The sequence below is a fragment of the Neopsephotus bourkii genome, unplaced genomic scaffold (genome assembly GCF_033783945.1).
Source record: "Neopsephotus bourkii isolate Nb327-2 ecotype Australia unplaced genomic scaffold, CSIRO-AGI_Nbou_v1 NB_753, whole genome shotgun sequence".
In the NCBI taxonomy this organism is placed as follows: Eukaryota; Metazoa; Chordata; class Aves; order Psittaciformes; family Psittacidae; genus Neopsephotus; species Neopsephotus bourkii.
The window spans coordinates 2,697,477-2,723,028 of NW_026901251.1; the positions used below are offsets into that span (position 1 = coordinate 2,697,477).

Genomic DNA, 25,552 nt, shown 5'->3' on the forward strand with positions numbered 1-25,552 from the left:
AGGCCAAAATGTACTTTAAAAGTTATAGGTGTTACAATAGAAATATTACATTTTGAATTAAAACTATTTTGGAGTCTGCATACTAAATGCAGAATACTAAATGTAATGATAATACAATCTGCATAATTTTTCTGGTACCACCCATCAAGAATTATTTTTTGCGATAGCCTGACTATAAGGAACTATTCTGCCAGCCTGTGCACAGTGATCTGCATGGTCTATGAAGAAACTTAAATATTACTGGATATTTAAGTACATTTAGGGAACATTCAGATCCTGTAGATCTATGTATGGTGTCAGAGCTGAGATTATAATGTAGTTTATACCTGCTGACCATGTGTAGGGGAAGAACTGGTGTTAATTAAAGGTGATGGCAAATTACTGTCACTGAGAGCCAGTAAGGAAATCCAGGAGACATGCTATGGCAAGAGAGCATGTCCTATATACCAGTGAGTTTTGCAACTGCAAACTGGATGCATCTGTTGTCTGGAACTTGGAATGAACCCTTCTATTGTGCTTTCAGGCATGGTGAGTCAGGCAGGATGTCTGTGTGTAAAGAAAAGAACACTGATAATTTCTTGCCAATTATATAATCCCAGATTAGGGAGCTTTAAAAAATACCATCACCTTTTCAACAGCATTACAGATAGAAACTTCTGCAAGTTCACTGTTCGTATGCAAGACTCTTTCACTGGTAGTGTACTGTATCTGTGTGCAAGGAATAAGGTTGCTGAAAAATACATGTATTCTCACTCAATGCACTGTCAGAAATCTAAAGAGTCACTGGATGCATGTGCACAAGAGGGCAGTAGTAGGGTTTTGCATGTGGTATTAACCATGACATTTTCTGGCATCTTAGTATTTAACCGTGCAATCAAAAATTCTCTTAATATAGTATTTTTTCCAGAAACAAATCATTACCTCCTCACCAATTCTTTTAATGTCCAGATTCTTGCAGAGAAGACCCCTAGATTCCCTGTGAACCTTATCCTCTATGTTGGCATTTGTTTAACAATCTGTCATAACTGAGTGGACATCATATACCACTTTATAGACCAATTTAACGCTGAGAATATTTTTTTGGTTGATTTTTTTTGTAATTATATAATTTTGATCACTCAGATTGATATGTTTAACACTATGAAGCATTTTCTTGTATTAATAGCTTTTATTCATTTTGACAAAAGTTTGCACTCAACCTGCACCCACCCCACCCCCCCGTGAATACTTTTTTCTGAAAAAGAAACAAAACTGTTGAAGGATATATGACTTGGTAGACTGTGACCAGTTTTCTTCTACCAAATCTTTCTAACAGAAAGAGGCAAGTAAAATATTTTTCCTCTCCTTTTTTTTTTTTTGCTTTCGCTGTCTTTATGTTCCTGACTTCAAAGCTGATTTTCCAGGTACAATAAAAATGAAAAAAAAATCAACAACCCAACATTCTGCAGAGTTCTGGGAATATTTCAGATACATCTCTTTGATTCAAGACTTAAGAAATCATAGCAACACTTTGCTACACAGCGATATATTTTGAGTTAAAGGAAATTAACAACTGAAATTAAATTTCACCTTGAAAGAGATACTGGCATTACATACTTTGTTATTGTAAGATATGAGCTTAGTTCACTCAAGATCTCCAGACTGTTCTCAAGGATAGTGTAAAATAACATTTCCCAATAGTGTAATTCTCATAGGTTTGTAAATGTATTTAGATATTCTATTTATGGGTTTATTCAAGATGCTACCAAAGGCAAAAAAAAAACGTAATTCCTTGAATATGCCTTTCCAGTTTCTTTATGAGAGGAAATAGTCAAGCTTTGTTCCTACTTCCAGCTGCTTTAACACTGGACTGATGGGGTTTTTTTTCAATTTAGCTAAATTTTTAGAGGACTTGCTTGCCACAGAACTTGCCAGTATGCAAGGTGAATTGCAATAATACACACAGTGATCTTCTTTGACCAAGTGTGCACATACAGAGAAAGCAGGGATGCATTGATGAGTGCAATAGGCAATGTAGTAACATGATACAGAGAAGGCTAAAGTACTCAAGGGTTTTTTTATTTGATTTGATATTTGTTTTTCATTGGTCTTCAGATTGAGCTTGCTCCCAGACCTCTGTGTATACTGGCATGGTTTGGGGAGGAGCAGGTCAGCCAGCAGTGGAAAAGCATTGGATTAGAAACTGCTTAGGAAAGTTCGATGCATCCATGGACATGATGAAGTTCATCCACTTGTGTTGAAAGAGCTGGTCAATGTGATTTGGGCCACTGCCAGTCAACTCTGGAAACGCATGGTGGTTGGGAAGGATCCATGTTGACTAGAAAGATGCCAGCAGGACACATACCTTTAAAAAAGGCAAGGAAGAGGTTTCAGGGAACTGTAGTCGTCAGCCTTGCATCAGTCAGTGGAAGGATTGTGGAGTGTGTTGTCTTTAGATCCAAGGATGTAAAGGACATGAAGACAACCTGGAATGGTCAACAGAGGGTACATTAGAATCATAGAATAGATAGGATTGAAAAGGACCTTAAGATCATCTAGTTCCAACTCCCCTGAACAGGTTGCTCAAAGCCCGATCCAGCCTGGCCTTGAACACTTCCAGGAATGGGGCACTCACAACTTCCTTGGACAGCCTGTTCCAGTGCCCCTCCACTCTCTTCTGTTTAAGTTTGAACCCATTACCTTTTGCCCTGTCATTACAGGCCCTAAATGTGGCTTCAACATGCTGTTTGACTGCTGTGATGCTAGGACATAACTGCATTGACAAGGCAATAGTGGTGGTTGTGATGTATCTTGAATTTAGTGAGGTTTTTGTCATCCTTGCCCATGGCATTCTCACTTGGAAGCTAGAAACCAGGGGCTGAAAAAGTGGACTGAAAATTGGCTGGACATCCAGAGGTGAAAGGTAGTGATCAAAGGCAGTGTGTCTGGTTGGTAGCTAGTAGTGAGCAGAATACATCAGGGGTGCGTAGTGGGGCTCACATTGTTCAACATCTTCATCTGGCTGATGATACAAGGAGATTTGCACATGACATGAGGTTAAGGGGTATGACATACCGAATAGGAGAGCACTAATTCTGTGGGACTTTGATAAACTTGAGAACCAGGCCAACAGAAACATGAAATTCAGTAACAAAGGCAAAGATTTACACCTGGGATGGAGTAATCCTAGGCATGAATCACTGCCCTACTGCAAAGGATTTGTGGGTTAAGGTGAAGACCAATCTTGAATGTAAGTTGAAAGTGTTCTCTCATTGCTTGAAAGTATGCTGGGCTACATTAGAAGGGTAATGGATGTTAGATCTGGGAAGATTATTACCCCTCTCGTGCTGGCAAGGCCACATGGAATATTTTGTCCAGCTTTGGCTCTCCTATTTCAAGAAGGGTGTTATTTTTCCAAATTATTTCTGATTCCGTGATTAAAATGGTTTGTGTTGATCAAAATTTGTACGTAGGTAGCCTCTAGGAATCTGTTACATGTCACAAGAGAGACAAAAGGTATATGTAGTAGTAGATTCTGTGTACTTTGTAAGCTGCAAACCAGTCTTCTCCAGTTTATTAGCTCAGTATTTCTTATTGCCTGTATTTTTCTTTATGAACCATTATACATCATTTTGCATTTACACTTGCCAGTAGTCAAATGATACTAACTTTCTGTAACAAGTTGCTGCAGTACTGAAAACTGTATTAGCAGCCAGCTCAAGTTTCAGAATCCCATATGAAACTGTCTTAGCAAACAGTCCAGATCATAGAATCATAGGATGGTTTGGGTTGGAAGACCTTAAAGATCATCTGGTTTAAACCGCCCTACTATGTACAGGAACACCTCACACTAGACCAGGTTCGGAAAAGCCCTGTCCAACCTGGCCTTGAATACTTACAGGAATGGGGCTTCTCTGGGCACTTCCAGTGCCTCATCTTTATTTTCAAAATTATGTTTTCTTAAGCATTTTGGAAAAGAAGCCATTTTTCTTACTATTTTTTCTACTAATATAATCGTTATTATATTTTGACTAAAATTCTTGTACCTTCATGCCTCATTTTGGAATTTTTGTAAAGCATTGATTTGTTACTCCTAGAGCTCATAGAAAGCAAACATAACTGCCAACATTAGACTTTTTATCTTAATATGGAGAGCCTGCCAAATAAATCATTAAATGGTGAGTAATTATAGGATTTTTTATACATTATAAGCAGTATTTTCTTTGCCTGGGATCATCTTCTCTGGATGTATACCAACAAGCGATCCATTGCAAAGGGAATAAATAGACTCTCCCACTATGTTTTTCTGGCAGATAGTATTCCCACCTTGCCCCCCTCCCTTGGCCAATGATGCAACTTTTTTTCTACATGTATTTAACTGTATAAATTAGAAAAGGTTTAGGACCTTAAAAAGCTATGAATTTTGTTGTGGGTTTGAGGGTTTTCTTTGTTTGATTTGGTTTGGGGTTTTTTTCCCTCATGCCAGCATATCTCTAAGCTATCTGTAAGGGAAATACACTGGAAATGAGAGAACAAGTAAATTAAACAAAATCAAGCTATGTAAATTCTGTGCTGACCTTTTCTTCTAAGTATTTTCTCTCTTCCCCTATTTTTGCATACATATCTGGTTTTTGCTTGCTATTATCTCCGTGATTCTCTCCCTCTGGTAAAAAGGAGCATCTCTTTTTCATATTTTGTCACACCTCTTTTTCTACAGTTTTTGTCACATTTTTATCTATACTTTTCTGCACATACTCCATTAGTTTCCTCCAAATAAATGTCTAGGAGACAGTGCATTTTCCAAATAAATCAAAACATTGAGAACAGGTCCATTAGAGTTTATTCTTCTTATTTACAGGTAAAGGTATGTTTAAAAAGCTGTTTTGAAAGTGGAGAAACTTAAGAAGAATGTGAGGATGAATATAGAGTACTTTACTGAGCTGACATATACTTAATCAGTGTTTATATAGCGTGTTAGAAGCTGTCAGAACTCCTCTATATCTCTTGCTATTAGTATTAGGAAGTGTTTTGTTTTCCTAAAGACTGTTCATCCCATTGCCTACATTTGTTTTTCAGCTTGCTTGGGAACATGGAATACCCTTTTTTGAAACCAGTGCTAAAGATAATGTGAACATTGAGGAAGCATTCTCAGTCTTAACTAAGTACATACTGGAAAAGGTAGGCTTCTATTCTGAGTAGAAAGAAAATGGAAGATTTTTCTTGACAGGCTAGCAAAGCACAGCCAGTGCTGGTTTTGCATTATGGAGTTAATCTTTTGGGGGAATTTGCTAGGTATAGACATACAGAGGAGAAATGTTCAGGAGAAGAATTACAGGAGAGCAACAGACTAGGGAAATAGATGAAATAAAGTTTAGAGGAAAGGTGAAAATTCAGGAAAGTTGCATTTGTGGCTTTTCTTTCCACACTTTTCTTCAAGGGAGAGGTTGACAGCTGTAGAGTAGTTCCACTTCTGTGCCAGGAAGACTTCTTTTTCCTCTAGGTTTCTGCAGAATATTCACACTGTAAAGATGCTGCATGCTGATGGAATGAGCAGAACTTTCATGCTCAGCAATCAAATGTTTTATGCAAAGTTCATAGCTGTTTGGATGATTTACACTACTGCTTTTGAAGTTATTGGGACCTGAAAATTTGAGTTAATTAGTGGTAGAATCAATATTGTAGCTGTCAGAATCATCATGTCTAACTACCTTGAGTGTGTTGGCTTAAAGGTCCTTACTCCTCAGAGTGGCAATACTTTTGTAGGACTGAATTATTGTTCATTAGCACTGGAAATGTTTTGCATTGCAATTTATTTTTAGACAGTAGAATATTATTTTAGACATTAATGGATGTTCTTCATGCAATGCATTATCATTGCCATTCATCACCAATATTAGTTATACAAAACTAACCTTCCATTCCGAATACTCTTGAAGTCATAATAAAGATAAATGAGCAAAATTACTGACAAAGTCACAAGTTGCGGTGTTTTGATTAAGTAGCCGTAGGGGATGGTCAGAATAATACCGTGGGGCTGGACTGCTTTTAAATCAAGGTCCTGTCATATTATTCAATAACACAAACTGTAGTTGGTTATTTTGGGGGAGGAAAACATTAACAAAAAAGGCTTCTGATTTCTTTAGCGTAAAAATGAAGCTCAGCAGCTCAACAGTCAAATATCATTTAGACCAGGAGGATAATGGCAGGTCCCTTGAATAGCTGGCAAAGTCTCAAATAACTCTGATTTTCTTGTAAATGCAAAAGACATTGTCTACTGTAAACAGAGAATATATTTGTTAGTGTGAAGCATGAATACTACAAAACAATGGCTATTATCATAACTGCTGCAAAGACAAATATGTGTGAAATGAGCATTCCTGCACAGTGTGTTTGGGTAAGATCTGAGAGAATTCTCTGCAGCATGCAGAAATCATGTTTGGATATTTCTCACAGTAAGATCCCCTGCACTTACTTTACTTTAAGTGGAAATTTAGTATTCCTACTCATCTTCATGAAAATTCATGGGGTTTGTATTGTGGACATGCGAACGAATTCAGACCATGTTGTAAATATTATACCCCTGCTTGGCTTTAATTAGAACTGCTTGAGAATACAGGTGTACACTCTGCTTGCATATATGTGCCTGACCCATTTTATGGAAAATATGTCAATGAGAATTTTTAAGTTTGTAAGTAATAACATTTCTCCTCATCCAGAAATGTTTGTAATCCCTGATGGGGCATCACAGACCATTAATTTGGCATATAATTTGCCATTTTCAGTGAAATGCATTTGGTGATTTAAACAAAAACTCCCGTAGCCCAGTTGGTTTTGCCACTGGCCTGATAGAGCTCACAGTAAAAAGAATTAACCTACCACACAGTTTCGTCATGTTTTTCAGGTTCGACAAAATAATTTGCTTGTTCACAAAACTGTAAAATCCGAATGTAGTACTTGAATTTTAACCTCCTTTAACTGATGGCATTTTGGAGAAGGGAAAATGCAGGAGTAAGCGTAACTAGTAGCTGTGAAAATTGACATGAGAGATGCCAGTCTGAGATCACTTCAGTCATATACAACCGTAGTGGTAAAATGTGTACTTGCTGATTGGAAAAATGAGATACAGCTTTGCACAGCGTTTTGGCCCAAGACACCTGTGTCTGGGGCAGCAGGATATCGGGCCTCCCTTAATTCTGCAATAGGACCACCTGTCCCAGACCGATTAGATGCTTCAGTGGAAGTACCACACAGGAAACTCATTTTAAGGAACTCCATAGAGAAGTCTTATGGCCATACTGTTGGGAAGTATGTGGAGGTCATTTAGAATTAAGATAGACAAGCAGGGCAGGCTGGCAGGCAGTATAGCATTTTCAGGTGCATTGCAGTAGGCTGTATGAAGCTGAGGAAATCTAGGATATTGTTATATACTCTCTTGTTCACCGTCTATTATGGAAATTTCTTCATTGACTAAATCTACAGAAAACACTCCTGTAGATGGGAAACAATAATTTCTGGAGTTACAGGGCTCATACAGAAATAGCGAGCTTCTTGACTGTCATGATATTTAGACCAAGTAGTGGTTCAATGGAGGACTGGGAAAAAACACATTAAAATGGGTCAGACATTAAAGAAGAAAAAGGTCAAGTTTGTATTGTCATTACTGTGTGCTGCATTTTCCTATCTTCTTTTGTGGGGGGCTTAAGGAAGAGAGAAGGCTTTGTACACCAGTGATTCAGATAACTAAAGTGCTGCGGTGTCTGAATCCTACAGCTCTAATTTACATGGGTAGTCTCATTAAAACAATCAGATGTTATTTGACAGCTTTACATTGGTAGCAGTTAAGGAGTCATGACATATTTTTGAGAATTTCAAACCAATCAGTTCATAATAAGTGATTTGATTGTATCAAAATGCTGCAATGGAAATAAATGTTAATGACAGTGCTTACTCCAGAGGCTTGCTTAGACATGTTGACAAATAACAACAGTATTTTATTTATTCACAATTCTAATGAGTCTCAGATATGCCTAAACCTGTTCATTAATAGATGGCAGCTGCTCCTTAACAATTCTTCTGGCTGCCAGTGAACTATTTGTTCTTGTGAGTCAGTCCTCAAAAAACCAACCAAAATCCCCCAAAATACCACCCAGAATGCAGTTAGTATTTGCACTTTGTGTTGTTTAGTTCCGTGGCTGATGAGTACTACTCTTCTCAACTAGCTTTTTAAAACACTATGACAAGCCTGTGTATTTCTGTCTTTGTTGGTGTGGTGGTTGGTATTTTTCTAAACTAGGAGCAGGAGGAGGGAAACTGTGATCAAAAAGGGGGAAAACCAGAATTTTTTGCCCTTTTTTGAAGACTGCTATGAAACAAACCAAAACTTAACCTTCTGCCTACCTCCAAAGAGTCCAAAGAGTGATTGACTATTATTTTAATACACTATTATATAAACATAGATCTGCTGAGCAAGAACAGTCGAAATCCATTTAAGACCTTGCCCTGTGCTTTTGAGAGTAACATTTAATGTTTAACAGCTGGATGTCATTTGAAATGAACATTCAGAAGTAGCAGGCCTCAGTTCTGTTCTCCCTTCATCTCACTGCCTTCCTTTCCTATGGCAACAAGATTTTTGAGATTACACTATGTACGCCATTTATTTGCTCCTAAAGCACCTTTGGAACTTGCTAGCTGATTTTAAACAGATTTGATGGGTCAAACGAAAAGATAATGAAGCTCCCAAAGAGCTCCTTGAAAAGAAGGTGCTGAGTGCAGGGGAAGCAGGGTACTCTGCTGGAGGAAATTCACCAGCATTAGCTCATACAGTATTACAGAGGAAGACTGAAAATTGCTCCAACCAGCCACTCCAGCTGGAGTTTGCATAACAGATACCAAATTTAATTCACTGCAAGACCAAAATCCATAGGAAATCAGGTTTTATTATTGCCAAGGTTCATGGAATTGTTAGTTTGTCCAAAAGATCCCTGTGACTCCAGCAGCGCACATTCAGTGTTTATTATCCTCAGTTATGCATGGAGCCCCAGGCTTTATTTGCCCTTTATTTATCTTATACTGACCACAGTATATTAATTTCTTCATGAGGTTTTTCATAAAGCTCATCATGCTGTATTTTAGATTTTTATCTTCATCTTCTTAGTAACATTAGGTAGGATGTTCAGCATTGCACACATGGGAACCAAGGTGCAGAGATTAAAGCAAAGTGAATGAAGTACTGATGCAACATAGGGCATAATTTAACTACACTATCTCATTTAATTTAAAAAAATGGTCTGTTTTGGACATTGAATGAGCCAGATATTCTTCTGGAAACAGTAGCATATAATTAGGTCATGTAAATCAAAACTTAATTACAATGCATGAGTATAGGGGTTGCATCTCAGCATGTAAATATAGCCAACCAAAATTTACATGACTGGTCTAGTTATCTAGAATCATCTCTATTCAATGCAAAGAGATGCATGTTTTTAGGATAAAATTTTGTTTTGGAGGTGCCTTTCTCTCACTATCTCACCAGTCTCTAAAATTGATTACAGAGGACTCCATTTCTCAGGCTATATGGTTTCATATGATTAGAGTTAAATAAACTCCAGGAGACCAAAGGGATGTTACACGCTTGACTTACTTCTGGCATTTGTTGCTTTCTGCAAGATCTTGACTTTGAAGCTGAGATTTCTCCTTTAAATAAGGGTTTTGAGGTGCAACTATATTAATCCCTACATAGATGATCTGTTGAGGAACCTTAGAGTAACAGCACAACTGTCTTCTCAAGTTTGTGAAATAACTAGTTGCAGTACAACATTGTTACAGTCTATATGGTAGTAACAGAAGAGGGAGATAGATACCCACACTTTGCCATTGGGTTAGATGATTTAGACATTTTGGAATAGGAGGCGTTGGGAGCTAGGACTTCCCATTTCTTGAGGGAGGTAGTCTGCAGCAGTTAGATCCTGCTGTGCCTGACCCTGATTCCTCTCCTGCTCCTGTCTCTGTACCCCTAAAGATTACTTTACCTACTAATACATCCCTACCTCTTGTTTGATACTGCTTGTGCTCTGTCCTATCCATTCCTGTTGTGAGAGGATAGTCTTGGATTTTGAACAAGTACTTTGAATTACAGAATACAGGGAAAATACACATCAAGAAAATGACAGGACTGATCTTAATATCAGCTCTCTACTGGCAGTTCAGGCACAGTAGTTATGTGAACTTGGTTGCATGAAGTTCTGTGCCATGCTTTGCCAGTCTTTGCCAACTGTCACTGTTAAATAACAAGAAAAGTATTGTGGTGGTGATGTATGATCATTTTGTCACTAGAGAGAATAATAATCCTCAGAATTTAAAGATGTTACAAATAATGATAACTTTAGTTACAGTCCCTTCTGTTTCTCTAAAACTCTTAATTTTCCAGCAAGCACTACAGATCTGACTTTGATTGGAGACATAGAAATGGATAGAGTAAAATCTTGTCAGTCTTCCAAACCCATAGCAAAGCCCACCTCCAAATTAACTAAAACAGCATAGAAATAACAATAACTGGTGCTAGCATAGGTGAATTCACCTTGGTATGGTACGGCAAATCTGAGCAGGTTTTTAGCAAGGAATAGACAGCTGATCTTAATGAAGATTTCTAAACTTACCTCATTAGAAGCCTATTAAAGAGCTTTCCTTCTTTTCTATGACATTTCGCTTTGCATACCAGCTTAGCTTTCTTTCCCTGATTAAAGGAAAAAAAATGCCAAAAACATTTGGGATCTCAGCCATCTCATGATAATTCCTGTGTCTAGAAGTTAAGTATCTGTTGGACAACAGTGGTACAAACTGCTTAGAGCTAGGGAGGGCGAACAGCAGGAAGCCTAAAACTGGCTTGAACCAGATGCCTGCCTGTTAGGTGAGACGTGTCTGCTGTGCTATTGAACAGGAAAAACTAGTATTTGATAGGAGGAAGTTTCAATGACTGACTAAAATCACTGCAGGGTAGAGCGGTATCTGTGTCTGTGCTGGTATTTTCAAAACCCCACTTTGCCCAAGATGCCAAAGTGGAAACTCAAGCTTCTTGGTACCATTTTGGTTCTTCTCACCTTTTCAGTTTTCTTTTGTTTTTGGGCTAGTTTGTTGAGGAGTGACTTACAACAGGCTGAGCTGAAATGTGAGCTGGAAGGGTTAGCGTTCATGGAACCTTGAAGAAGGAATGCTGCCTGCCTTGTTCTCACAGGTGGGAGAGATTTGCATACCTCCCTGCTGTAATTTCAGGAGAGGAGGGTGCCCCACCTCTCCCAAGGCTTGGCTGAAGTTGAGCATTATGTGGGATTGCTTGATCTTTGTTTCAGTGCTTCATGCAAGGACTCAGAGCATCTATACAGGTTATGAATGGACACTTTTTAAATGTGTGTATAGCACGTTTGCTTAAAAGAAGCCAAGCCCTTATTTGCTTGATGAAGATCATGTATGGAATAGTCTTATCAAACAGAAGTGATTCTTAAAGTCGTCAACTTTTAAATAGTTTTAAACAAACTGTTACTTCTTCTTAATTTGTAGAACGGTGGTTCTTGTCTTTCTGTCCTGGCTAATTCATTGATTAACTGCTATCAGATAATGATTTTGCAGCGTATATGAGCCATCTCATTGGCAGATACATTTCATCATTCTTAATCACTTACAGCACTGAGGATCCTTGCTAACAATACATGAACAGCTTACCACCCATAAGTACTATGAATTAATAAACTTTTTGCAAATGAGCACCTTCAGTGTTTAAGCAACATGCAAGTTTCTCCCCTTTAACTGAAACATGAAATTAGATATAACCTGCTACATGTTCAAATTGCCTGTTTCCTCTAAAGTTAAGCAAGCGAAGTCTGAATCCAGAAATTGTTCAAACAGGGATTTTTCTAGAACTGTTTAACTACTTAAACTGGATTTTTTTTTCTTCTGAAGAAAAAGCAGTTGTGAAACAAAACCTACTTGATTTATGTCCACAATATTCAATGCTCAGTGTTATTTCCTGGTCTCAACAGAGTGATTATAAATTTCTTATCATACCACTATTCTCCAAAACTTCACCCCTTCCCCAGAATCTTATCTCTGAACCAGAGAGATGTCTTGTTCCTTGAGACGACAAGGTTATGTTTGTGTCCTTTTGAGTCCGCCTTGTTCCCTCTTTTAGAAAGTTCATCATACTTCACATTTATTGTCTATGCCTGAAGACTATGGAATGCTGTCTCCACCTAGCACAAATCAGAATGGCTGATGCCTGTACTCAGCTGTGTAAAAAAATAAAGCAGAAGTTATGAAGCTGTGTATTGGAATTTGTGTGAACTCACAAGGGTAGTAAAAGTGTTATGTCTGTTGGGTATTTGTAGCTCCAACAAAAAAGCATGTTCACATGCTATATTTCTTCATACATGATGCATATGTGTCTAACAACATAATTCCTAAAATCACTAAGTCACAGTCTTCCAGTGTCCTAGTTTCAGAATAATAAGTGTTAATAATTTTACTGGTGACAGCTTCAGTGTCCATCATGAGGATTACACACTGTGTTACCTTTCCTACTCTTTGCTCCTGCCTCTATCTAGCCCTTCCCACTCCTTCCCAGGTATTTAATTTTCTCCCCCAAGCAGGGCACACTGTGGCAGCCTCCATGGGTCCCTGCAGACCCAGGGAGGAACAGGCTGAGCCACACTCTTCATGGGGATGGCCCTGACACAGGGCAGACAGCACGCTGGAAGAGCTAAAGCTATGGCTACAGAAGGATAAAGGCAACAAATTTCATGATGCTTTTCCAGAATTTTAGGTAGCATTAAATATTCTCAGCCAAAGAGGCGTGAGGCTGATTGTAAGATGGAGAAATCTTCTGTATTCCCCTTGTTCTGATTCAGCTGAGTAATTTTAGGTGAGCTGTTCTGAATGTAGTCAATGTTCAACTACCCTATGGCATTCTAGGTCTAAGTTTTCAATTCTGAATCATGATCAGCATTGTACTACATTATGCCTTTTTCCCCCCCCACTCTTCCTTTTTCCCCAGTGCCTTGAATTTCATGAATCCCAGCTTAGATAGCTGTCCTCTCTGGAAGCTTCTCTTTATTGTCAGAAATGGTTGTTTATGGCTGTAGGGTTTGGGTTGAGAGAGGAATGTGGTGAATTCAGTGGTTGCACTTACTTCTCTGTGTACCATTACATACTTGGTAAACCTGCCATGATGCAGGGAGAAGAACAGCAAGTAGAGAAGTTAGGACTCTTTGTTTTTTCCTAGGCATGTGACAATATTCCCTATGCCTCTGTGCCCGAGCTCAGGGTTCAGTGTTCATAGTACTAGAGTACAAGATTGCAACACGTACTGTATTGCACAACTGGCTTTGATTGTTCTGTGTTTGATTGTGTTCTGGTCAGCACAAATTATTCGGTTGAGTTTAGTGCTGAAAGCAAGAGTCCTGCCTGTGCTGATTTTTTTTTTTTAATTTTCTTTTTAATCTGCTTTTGCAATCAGTACATCAATGTTTTACAAGGGTGGAGTGCTATTTGGAGAGTTTATCTTGGTAAAGTCTGAGCTGCTTCCATTTGGGGGTATTCCTGGTTATGAAATAGAAGCAAGGAAACCGAATGTTAGTGAATTTCACACAGCAAGTTAACGTCCTTTAAAGCAATTAATAGCCTGTGCCTTTTTTAATGGGTACTGATTTTCTGTATTTTGCTATTCTTTTCAACTGGATTTTTACACCTCATGCTCAAAACTTCAAAGATTTGGGTACTTACCTGCAAATTAGTGAAAATTGGTGTAGTCAACAGAAGAACCTGTCCATCTAGAACCAGTCACACGAGTAAAGATTTACAGGATTAGTTCATATTATCTGCAGTGTCTCCTCAAAAGACAGTTTCTGTCATTTGTCACCTTCAGCGTTAGGAGAGGTGTTTGACCCAGTGACCCCATGAAATCTTTTACATTTTAATATATGTGAAAATTAAAGCTTTTTAACTGTGTTCTAGTTATCTTAATTGTTTGCTTTTCTTCGTCTTACAGAATTCCTGTTTATTGCATGACTTAAATGTCGTGGATCTAAATGAAAGTAAGAAGAGAACCTGCTGTGCATTCTGAAATTTCTCATCAGAAAGTATTAACTATTGCAAAGGAACTCACAGGTGTTTAAAAGTGAGCCTCTGATTCCAAAACACATTATTTAGGCATCCTTTGTATTAAACAAACTTGTTGCCAAATGTTTTGATATGTTTATATTATATTTTCATATTTTTAATGTGAAGTTAAAACAATTCTCTGACTTTGGAATTAGCAGATGCATCACAGGATGACTGCATTTGCATGTAAATGTTTTCAGAAATGAACTTTTTAAGTGTACTAATTTTGTCTTAATAAAAAAAAAAACCTTGACTTTTTTTTTCCCCCTGTTATTTATACAAGACTTTTCATGTAATGAACATTGACATCATCACATGGGGAACCTTTTGATGCATGACATCACTTATGTTGTCCCCCAGATAACACCTTTTTAAGTAGTGGATATTTAATACAGTCACCTGAGAATTGGCTTTGTTTCTTTTATATCCATTTCAGAAACAAATGTGTCACTTGAATACCGTTGAATAGGGAGGTTACAAAGGTGAGGGCTGAGAGAAAATAAGCCATATACAAGATCAGTATGTTACTGACCTCCCTTAAAAAGCAGAAATCACAGAACAGAATGCATCCAGTAATAATTATCTTGCTAATACAAACTTTTATCCTATAGATAATAATAATTCATGCAGGTGTAAGCAGCATACCTGCGTATTCAAAAATTCCTTTTGTCATAAATGATCACAATATTAAAAGGGTAAGCAGCACTTGTCTGATACTGTGAGAGAGTTATGCTATTTTCTTAAAGTATAAATACATTAGGTATCTGATTCTGCTTATTGTGGTCTGTTGTATACTAGTATGTGATATCTTTCAGTGGAGGATATCAGATTTTATTTATATTCAAATGAGGGCAGAACCAGGATGCCAGATTCTCTTCCTTTAACCAAAAGCAAAGCAAACACAAATCAAACCTGCAGGATATGCAGAAGGAAAACACAAGTAGGGAAATCTGAAGAACTGTGGTGATTATATTGTGCTATTATTGCCCCCCCCTCCCCCCCCCCCGGGGGGATGTGGTTCTGCTGCTTAGTTAATATAATTGGTTTATCACAATTTGTGAATGAATAATACTACTGTGCAAAACGTGTTGTGAGCTATCCCAGAACATCCAGAATAACTAACTGCACTGACTTTTCTGGAATGTCACTACCCTCCTGAATTACGCCTGCTTTTTTGAGGGCTGTTTGCAGATTGCCATAATATCAAATTATTATTAAATTCAGTATTGAGACAGTGAGCTCTGGGAAGTGCTTTCTGAAGCACATGGGACCTAATGTGTCTGAGTGTACTGCCAGGTTACTGCACCACTAGGCCATTTAGTATGCTTGCTGCAAGTGGATGGAAAGGGCTACAGATTCACAGCCACTCCTGACAACTCGTCATTGCCAGTTACTTAAGCTAGCTTTCAGAGCAAAATCTGAAATGAGGGAACAAAGGATAATCCCTGTCTTATTTGCAGCCGTAGCAGACGAAGAAAACAGTGCTGCAAGGGATTTTGAGAGGCTGCCTGGGTCCTTGTCTTACCTCAGCCTCAGATCAGCTGTCGCTACTGTACTGCAGGAAGATGATTAGATACCTGCAGAGATGGAAATTTCACTGTCTCTCCAAATGGTGTTCAGTCCTTAGCTAGTTTGGCAAGCAGGAAGCTTGCTAATAGCTAACCTAACTGGTACACACAGAAAGCAGGTTCTCTCTTTCCTCTTGATGTAGGTGAACAACTCTGCCTGCCCTCCATCTGCTATTTAGGCCAGAGAACTCCTGTCCCTTCTGCCTTCCCTTGTAGTTTGCCATTTTTGTCTCTCTCCTCTCAGTATTTTTGAGTTGGTTCTCAACTCTGCTGGAGTGCAGATCTAAAAACTGAGCAGACTATTTCAGATAAAATAATAACAGCTGGAGAGATCAAAATTGTTTTTTGTTACGATATTCATTTGTGATACTCCTATTTATGCATCCCAGCATCAGCATAATGCAAGCTACCCTAATACTGCTCATAATCTATAATTTCTTTTCTGAAGAACTGCTTTTTTATCCTTCCATGTTCTTGTGCAGTCGATTATTGCTTTGTATACGTAAAACCTTCTGTTTCTCCCTATTCAGTGGCATTTCAGCTTCTCCAGTCTGCCAAGATCCTTCTGAATTGTAATGATGTACTCCAGCATAGTTGGAGCTTCTTCCTGTAGATACAGTCTCCGAATATAAGTGTACTCTGTTCAGTCATCAAAGATGTTGATGAAAGTACTGAATAGTTCTGGATCCAAGACAGATCTCAGTGAAATCCCATTCAATGTATCCTTTCAGCTTGGAAGTACTAATTACTCACAAATAATTTTGTGCTCATTCTATATACTTGTCTAGTCTGTATTCTTTTTTCAGTTAAGAGCACTTCTGAAATCCTGTGATCCTCACTCTTTCTGCCCTATCCACAAAGCCTGTTACCATTTGATAGAAGTAGACTAGATTGATCTGGTATTATTTGTTACTGACAAACCCATGCTGTTACTTTTCATACCATTATTTTCTAGATTCTTCCAAGTGGTTGGATTACCTGTTGAATATTTTTGTTCTTACTGAAAAATTCAGCTAACCAGTTTGTAGAGCAGTTTCCTTCCACCCTTTGAGAGAGATGGAATCCTGTTTTAGTTTTCTGGAACCTGACTCATTCCCAATATTGATTCTTAGGGATAATCTGTAGCAGCTCTAACATTGCTTGAACCCTAAAGGAGTTTCATCAGGTTCACTCTATCAAAAAATCCTTAACTTAGATAAGTATTTTCCAGTCTATTTCTTCATTTTCCTAGCCTAAGCTCTCAGGCCTTTATCAGTGGTGCTAGTAGTGAAATTGCATCTGTGTTTTAAATATAAGACCGAGGTTAAAAAAGGCATTAAGCATACTGGTACCACCAATAATTAGGTGATTTCCCTCTCTATGGAAAACAGACCATTTTTTTTTCCCCTTGCTTTTCTCACTATGCATCTTTCCAACATCCTTGCTATCTTTTAAATCCAGTTTTCTAACATCTTGGGACTGTGTCTTTCTGGTTTTGTCCATATATAGTACATATATTTATTAATAATTTAGTAATTTGACTGCCTTTCTACTTCATTTCAGGTCATTGAAGATCTTATTATTCAACCAGGTTAGTCTTTCACTTCCTCTCCTTTCTCTGTGTAGATAAAGTTCTGCAGTTTTGCCTTTAGCAGTGAGTCTCCAGTGAACTTTAAGCTGCCCTGAACTTGTAGAAGTTTAGCTACTAGTTCTCTAAGTCTTAACTTAGTTCCTCCTCCTCTTCCTAACAATGAAAATAGGTAAAAGAGGGTCAGATCGATTTGTAATTTTTAATTTTGTCTCTGTATAGCTAATCACAATTTAAAAACCAGTAATTTCTTCTACACATTTTTACTTCTCACGATGTTTTCTACTACTTGTGGCTTAGGTATGAGCTTGTCATTGGTTCATCTTAAGGAGATGCATATGTTTAGGTTCCCATGCAGTGTTTACAGGATGCCTCACCCCTGCTAGCTGATGCAGTGGGCTTCACCTAACATGCCAGGTAGCATGAGTGCTCTCCTCATCCCATACTCTGCTCTCCTGGAGCAAAATAACTGGGTTTTTTTTTTAAGCATATGCATTGTGGACTATGTTCACAGGAGCATGACACTGGGGAAAAAAGCACTAGAAAGGACCTAAAAAACCCCTAACAAACTGGAACACTCTGGAGGCACTTTCCCAAATAGAAAATAGGATGGGAGTTACCTTTCATTTACTGCAAAGCTGGCTGGATGACAGCGCTACACAAATTCCCATAGATGGAAGTTTTAGAATAAATGAAGGTTAAATAAGGGATTTGACTGGAAAAACAAGGTCATCTCTTACAGTGAAATAGAAGATAAAGGTTCAGACCAGACCCTGGTTCACACCAGGGTCTCTGGTTCACACCAGACCCATAGATCTCTTCAGAATACATATCATAAGCAAAGATTGCTTGGATTTTGCCAGTAGGACAGGAATAATGTTCTCTTTCAAAACGTGAGATGCACAGACATCACCTATAGCAAATGCATCATTCTCTTCCCCCCTCACCTCAGAGAAAGGTAGGTATTCAGGATGTAACTCTGAAATGATCACTACATCTGTTGTTTCCCACTGGACTTGTAAATACTTACTATGAAAATCAGGCCTTTGATATGAAGGCAAATCACATGTAGGAAGAAGAAATGCAAATTCATAGGATTTAAAAAATATAAACTATAATGGCTTCACATGAAACTTGCTCATATAAGGCTCTGAGTTTTATTTGGTGTATGCATACTAACATATAAAGCGTGTTACCATGTTCATACTGAAATCAGTTTGTTGTGAACAGCTCCATTTAAAATGTTAGCATAGACTGAACTGATGATGATCCAAAATGCTTTAAAAAACATTTTATTGGCAATGCTATAAATATATACCAGAGATTTTACTGCTGCGTAAATATGCTGTGAAATCAACAGGAAAGTCAATTCAAAATGCATTTAAGAATAATTTCAGGAATTACTCTGAGTCCCCCTACCTCTGCATATGGTTTTGAACCATTGCTGAACCATTTTGAACAATTTGCTGTTGCTACATAAAGGCTGTCTGTGAGTGCCACCTGAACAGCACATACATGAAAACTAAGATGTTGTGTAACCGAGGCCCTGATCCTGAGGTGAATTCACTGATTCCTCTAGAGGTTGGACACAGCATTTTGCACCAGTAGGAGACTGGTAAGAGATCACACTAAGGCATTGCTAGGCATTAGGGAATTATTGTATCTAATGTGTTAATTATACACAGGTATAATTAAACCAAGAATTCATCTGAGTTTCATATGTGCTGGTGATTTGAATACTGCATATGTAATACTAGAATATATTTCAAGGAGCTTGAGCTATAGCACAGTTAGAACAAGTAACAAAGTCACTCTAAGAGCTCCAGTGAGACATTTAAATACTAGTAAGCTTTATGATATCTCTTTGCCTGGAAATAACTGAATGAAATTTAGATAGTATCTGGAAGTTACATGTTTCTAAACTGCATCTTGTTTCAGTAGGGTGGGAAAGAGTGGGTTGGGTTCCTACTGGTTAGAGGGAGCACAAGCACAGCTGTATGAACACAGACTTAAAAGCCCTAGGACATCTAAAACCATCTGAAGAATGAAAAAGTCTTTATAGAAAAATCAGCAGCAATTATTTCTGAGTGAAAGATGCCTTTCTTCCTAGACAGAAGTGCATGATGTCTGAGAGAAGCATACACTGCAAGACGGTATCTATCCTGAAATTAATGGTACCCAAGATAGCATTTAAAACCAACTCTTGACAGACTAGTGCTGCAAGTCCTGTCGAATCCAGTCTGACCTGATCTGCTCTGCCTTGTAAACTGTACCCAGTAACCTAGTAAAACCTGAACAAGCTAAACTCGTGCTTTAGCTTTCTCTATTTCACCAATAATGCTTTTAGCTATTATATTACTTTGCACTTCAATAGTTTAATTCACTTAAGTTGTTCAAAGCTGTCGGGGAGCTTTGTAAAGGGGAAGCTGCTTCAAAAAGAAATTATAACCCAGTGTCATATTTTTAAAACTAACTGTTCTGGTAGGTGGAATCCAACAGCAGCATGGCTAAGCATAAACACCATAGTGCTGGGAAATCCTAGCGTCAAACTACGGAGCTAAAGCACAGACTTGCATCAGGATGAGGTTCAAACCGACCCAGGCCCATTTAAAGCAACAAAACTTGGGGTTTTCTGTAATCCTCTGTGCTTCCAGGGTCTTTATCTTGGAGAGCATGGATAAAGTCCCAGTCTCTGTTTTCAGAAGACCAGAACAAGAGCGTGTCTGTCTCTGCCCTTCTTGTGCTGGCGGTGCTGCTGGCACCCGCAGCTACAAGGGCACGCACCAGTGGCTGGCCCTGCACCAGGCACGTGAGGAAGGGGGAGCAATGGGAGAGCTCTTCTTACAACAGCTCTTCCCTTAGCTGTGCTGTCCCAGCAGTCCCAGAGACACACACCGTGGAAGATAGAGCCTGGAGAGAGATGTTAGCTGCGGATGTTTCCAGTCATTTTACAAATCACTGAAAGGCACTTTTATGTTTCTAGTCGACAGTACAGCCGTAAATGCAGCCAAGTTTGCTGCAATAAAATAAACAGTTTTGACACAAGAGTGAGCAAAATAAACTTAAGCACAGTGCAATGCCACCACCCAGGAGTGCGTTTTTCTGGTTTCATTTCCCACAGTTTCCAGTCTAGGAGTCTTGAAATAAAAATGCATTAAAAATATATAACATTAAATATCTTAGGAAGATCACATAAGACTTCATCACATGGGACACTTTGAAAAGAGAACTAGTTGTTTATTTTAAATTCCCCTGTGGCTGGAAGGCCATTGAATACACAATATGTGTAATACTTGCAGGTGCAGTAGCAATGATTGATAGAAGTAAGTCAGAGATTTTCCTCTAACTTCTGTGCACTACTCTTCATACTTGAAATGCCCATTCATGCTTCACAGACAACAGATATAATAATAGATATAATAGTAGATATATAACCTAAGTTGCCATCTAATTGGATTTTTTTTTTTTTTACATAGAATGAATTTCACAGGCAAAGTTCCAACACTAAATTAAATAGAATCATAGAATTATTTGTAAGAGACCTTAAAGCTTATCCAGTTCCAACATCCTGCCATGGACAGTGACACCTTCCACTAAATCAGGTTGCTCCAAGCTGAGTCCAACCTGGCCTTGAACACTGCTAGGGCTGGGGCAGCCACAGCTTATTTGGGCACCCTGTGCCAGTGCATCACCACACTCACAGTAAAGAACTTCTTTCTTGTATCTAACATAAAATCTACCCACTTCCAGTTTAAATCCATCCCCCTTGTCCTATCACTCCATGCCCTTGTACAAAGTGTCTGTTCAGCTTTCTTGTAGGCCCCATTTAGGCATTCGAAGGCTGTCGCAGAGTCTCCCTGAGTCTTCTCCAGGCTGAACAAGCCCAGCTCTCTCAGCCTGTGTTCACTGTGAGGACATAAATAGTGCAAAGACACAACTCAACCCACTTGCCGAAGACTGCTTTAATGAATGAAGCGAGACATTTTCTCTCCAAGCTGCAAATGCAGACGCGCAGCAGACGAACCCCCCATTCCCTTCGGCAGTGAAGCAGTCCCTACAAATCCCTGTGCTCCCGGAGATGCCCGTCCCCAACCTGCGTCCCCAGGCACGGACAGAGCCACCTGCGGCTGGCCCCGGCGGGGCGCGGCGGGGCGCTGCGCGGCGGCGCTGTCCGGGCTGCAGGTCGGCCGAGCGGTCGGAGGGTGGAGTGAGAGGGACAGGCTTGGCGGCGGCGCTCCGGGCCGGGCGGGCAGCCCGGCACTTTCCTTTTCGGCGCGGGGAGGAGCGGCAGCTGCGCAGGCGTTGCTCGCACCCTGTTGATTAGTCAGTGCTGGGATGGCGCTTCCTGGGCCAGGCGCGGCGGCGGGCGGCCCCAGCTGGTCCCGGGGGGCGGTGGGAGCAGCAGCGGCAGCAGCCCAGCGGGCCTCCCCTTCTGCCTAGCCCGGTATGTCCCGGGGCGGCTGGCGCTGAGCGAGGCGGGCTCCCTTCCTCCGTCCTTCCCTCCGTCCCCCTGACCGCTGGCTGAAGCCCCCCCGGGTGGGAGCACCCCGCCAGTGCTGCCTGTCTGGCTCCCTCTTCCCTCCTTCCCCTCCCCGGGCCGGGAAGATGGACCCCGGCCCGCCGCTGGGCTGCAGCCTCAAGGACATGAAGTGGAGCGCTGTGGCCGTTCCCCTGGACCTGCTCGTCAGCACCTACCGGCTCCCGCAGATCGCCCGGCTGGACAGCGGTGCGTGGGGCGGCGGGCGGCCGGGGGGCTCTGCGGGATGGGGCCAGGCGGGCGGGCACCGGGCGCCGCTCCTGGGGCGGGCTGACAGAGCCCCCGCGGCACCCGCTTTCCTTCGGCGGCTTCACCTCCCGAGCGGTCCTTACACCGACATCTGCCGCTGCCGGGTGCCGGTGCAAGGCTTCGACCCGCTTCGGAGCCCGTACGATGCTTTGCACCAGAATACCTGGGTAATACCGCCTTTACCGTGTGTCCCCAGGGGAGCTCGGCGGAGCCTGTTTGCTGTCAGCTGCCCACCGAGGAAGATCTTCGCAGTCTCAAGTGAAAGCGTGCAGGGGCATTTTCAGTACTAGAGAGCCAGTGCTGTGATGAGGTGATGCTCTACTAAGGCCAAATAAGAAGGAGTATTCAGTAGTCTGAGTAGACTAAAACCCATATGTTATGCCTCACAAAAATAGCCACGGATTTGTAAAAAGAGGAGTAAAGTGAGGAGCCTTTATGGTCTCCCGATAACTTTTTATTACTGTTCACTCGGGTGCTCACCTGCCGTTTCCAAGTCTGCAGCTTTTTGTTTACTCCAGAAAATCAGGAACAAGGCAGAATAGCTGTGACAGCGTTTTACCTTTCCTAGATGTGTGTCTTAGAAAGCAACATGTCAGCACAGAGAACAGGGGAGAAAGGGAATTTCTTATAAAGGCTCAGACAGCTGCTTTATAATTGCGTGTGCGTGCCTTGCGTGGTAGCACCATGAAAACTAACTCCCCTGTCTCTAAGGGAGTGCAGGAGATAACTCATAAATCACGGAGAAAAAACTGCAGGGTTTTTAATTTCCCAGTTTATGAAGTTACGTTGTACTTACGAGGTGTAATAGAGCAGATCGCTTATAAAGTTTTGTCTTGGTTTGAAAAGTTGAAAATGAGCACTGGCATCGTCCTCTGTGACTCCGGGTGTGCAGATCAAGACCAGGATTGGTTTATTACTTAACTGCAGTTCCCATAATCCAGTGATGATTCAAGCTGGGGCTTTTTTGACTTTGTCCCTTAATTATGCAGTACTTTTCCGATCCCTTGTAGTGCTTCCTCAGAGCTGGCACTCAGAAACAGGTTAAAGAAAAGCCTCTTTGCCGTTTTAACTGGAGCTGCCGTTTTTCCCACTGTGGAATGTGTATATTGTCCTGTGAGAGTGGCAAAGCTGGTATGTTAAGGAGTTCCTCGTGGTAATACCTTCTGTCACTAGAAACAGCTAAAATGGCCTCCAGTCACTGCACTTAAGGCTGTCAATTTACTTGAGATTCCTGGCAGGGATTCAGGCTTTAACAGGATGTATGTATTGATGACTTACTAATTTCCCTCTCTCTCTGGTACACTTTCCAATCTTCCTACTCCTCTTGTCTTGCTTCACTGGAAGAGACGTGAAAGAGCTTTGTGGATAGAGGAAGTTTATGGGGTTTGAAGCAAGTAATTTTGGGGTTTTGGTCTTGTGTCAGACATGGTGATGGGAATATCCTGCAAGTGTCAGGGAGAGGAAGATGTGTGTTTTGTGCAAAGGCTTTTTTGTCCCATCTGTCACACTTACAGCATATGCACAGGCAAGTGGATGTAGTAAACAGACCTGAGGTCTTTTGCCCGTGTCCTGAGATGGCCAGACATTAGGCAGCTGTTGGTGTAGGTGCCCGCAAGTAATGATTCAGCCCCACACTAAACCCTGTGAGAAGGCAGGCTCAGGTACAGCACTAGGTTAAGGGCTTTGGGTTGGAGCTGCTGGAGGTCTGGCCAGTTCAGCATGCAGGCAGAGGCTTGTGGGTCTGCTTTACCTACTCCTATGGATGTACCTTTTAACTTCAGGGACTACTGATGGCAGACAAATCAATATTTCATAAAGAAAGCAGACGCCATAGTTGTGGTGGTACCAAGAGAACGCTTTTCTATTTCCAGAGAAGGTTGTCTGGGAAAGCAATCATCAATCGGTGCACAGCTTCTTAAAACAGGAAAGCTGGGAACGTGCAGTGTTTGCAGAACTGACTGGAGCACCTGCTGTCCTGGAATGATTGCTCTGCATCCCTGTCCTTGTCTTGAAAAGCTGAGTGAAGCTCTATCAGAGAACTCTTGATGTAATGCTGAAGAAAACAAATGCAGAGTCCAATCCAAATGTGTGTCATTCAGTGCTGAGGAAGTTCAAGGCTACCTCTGTTAACAAAGTAGTGTTTTGTGTGTCAGGTACTCATGGATGTGCCAGGGTTCAGTTGCATTGAAATGGCTTTGGCTCCTCCTCAGGTGCTGAATTCCTCTCAATATCAGTGGAAGCTGCATGTGTTCTGTGCTGTTGGAAATCAAACCACCTGTAGATGTCTGTCTTCAGTCACCTTCTGGTTTTATGGCTGGCTTCTGTCTGTAGTTGTGAGTTGTTCCTAGGCTGGTTGTTTCAGGCATCGTGAGTGTTGATGAAAGCCAGAATTCATCCCTTTTGGAAGAGCAGAGTGTAGAAGAGGATTAAAAATCTGGAGATGAGTCTTCTTCGCAGTAACAGTCTTAACTGTGTGGTTTCTACATTTCTTGATGGCATTTAGCACTCGGTAGGTAATGTTCTTAGATGATGCCCACACGAGATCTCCATTTTTTTACTGTTGCTTCACCTTCAGGCCTTTTGGTTTGAAGGAAGATAATGGGTATGATGAATGCAGTTTTATTCTTCGAGTTTGGATGTGGAGCTTCTGGAAAATGCCCTAAAGTAGTTCAGTTTGATGTTTTTGACAGTATGAAGTTATGAAATATTGATGCACACTAAATTTGGTCCTCTGATAAGAACGGAGAGTTTTTGTGATGGTATGGGAGGAAATAATCTGTTGTTACATCAAGATACAGTTGGAAGTAGTTAGGCATCGTTGCCTTGTCTACCTTATCCATCTAGAAATCATAAACATGTAGTCCTGTTTTTTCAGATGAAATTTTAAGGCGGTTTAGTTGTGTTCTAGGTTATGCTTTTGGATGCTGTTAATAATAAGTCAAGTTTTGTTTTAATCTGTTCATGTGTTTAATATTTTGCTGGTGAATATTGTTACATTAACTGAACAAATATTGAGGGGCAGGGGGAAGCTGTCACTTGAGAGGAAGCAAATGTTTTTTCTGTGTCTTTTTTTTCCCAACATACATAACAGCTTAAATACTTCTAGAGGATAACTCAAATACAAAACTGCTGAAAGAGTGCTAAACACCATAGCAAAGAAACTGAATGGGCTTTATTTCATGCTACGAAGTTCACCGAGTGGGTTGTTCCAGATGAAAAGGAGCAAGGAGGAAGCTTTGTGCTGTGTTTCCCCTGTCCTCGCCCCCTGCCATCCTGATGTGCATTGTCACAGCTGAATCCCACCCTAGTGGCACAGAGAGGCTGTGAGTGGGTGAAGTGGGGAAAAGATTTTGCTCTGGGAACCTGCAACGGAAAGAGCTCTTATCAGAGTGTCGTTGTTGCACCAGGGCAAAAGGTGAACGTTGGTGGTCTCTGGGAAAACTGAGATGCAGGGGAGGGTTCAGATCATCAGTAGAAAAGGTTAATAGCGAAGTGGTGACTGTG

General features: G+C 40.5%; 2 protein-coding genes across 4 annotated transcripts in view; both read left to right on the top strand.

Annotated features, from left to right (window-relative positions):
• The window catches only part of LOC133212982 (ras-related protein Rab-10-like), a 31,390-nt gene extending 16,949 nt beyond the window's left edge, over positions 1–14,441 (top strand). For 2 of the 3 annotated variants that reach the window (XM_061354896.1, XM_061354895.1), the window contains 2 exons: positions 5,056–5,157; positions 14,015–14,441. In XM_061354896.1, the coding sequence (XP_061210880.1) occupies positions 5,056–5,157; positions 14,015–14,089 (177 nt within the window). In that variant the 3' untranslated portion in view covers positions 14,090–14,441. The remainder of the gene's footprint in view (positions 1–5,055; positions 5,158–14,014) is intronic. The other variant, XM_061354897.1, reaches the window with a different exon arrangement.
• A 6,959-nt stretch (positions 14,442–21,400) lies between these two features.
• The window catches only part of GAREM1 (GRB2 associated regulator of MAPK1 subtype 1), a 100,648-nt gene continuing 96,496 nt past the window's right edge, over positions 21,401–25,552 (top strand). Inside the window, exon 1 of the mRNA XM_061354907.1 lies at positions 21,401–21,988. Within this exon, the coding sequence (XP_061210891.1) occupies positions 21,868–21,988 (121 nt within the window). The 5' untranslated portion in view covers positions 21,401–21,867. The remainder of the gene's footprint in view (positions 21,989–25,552) is intronic.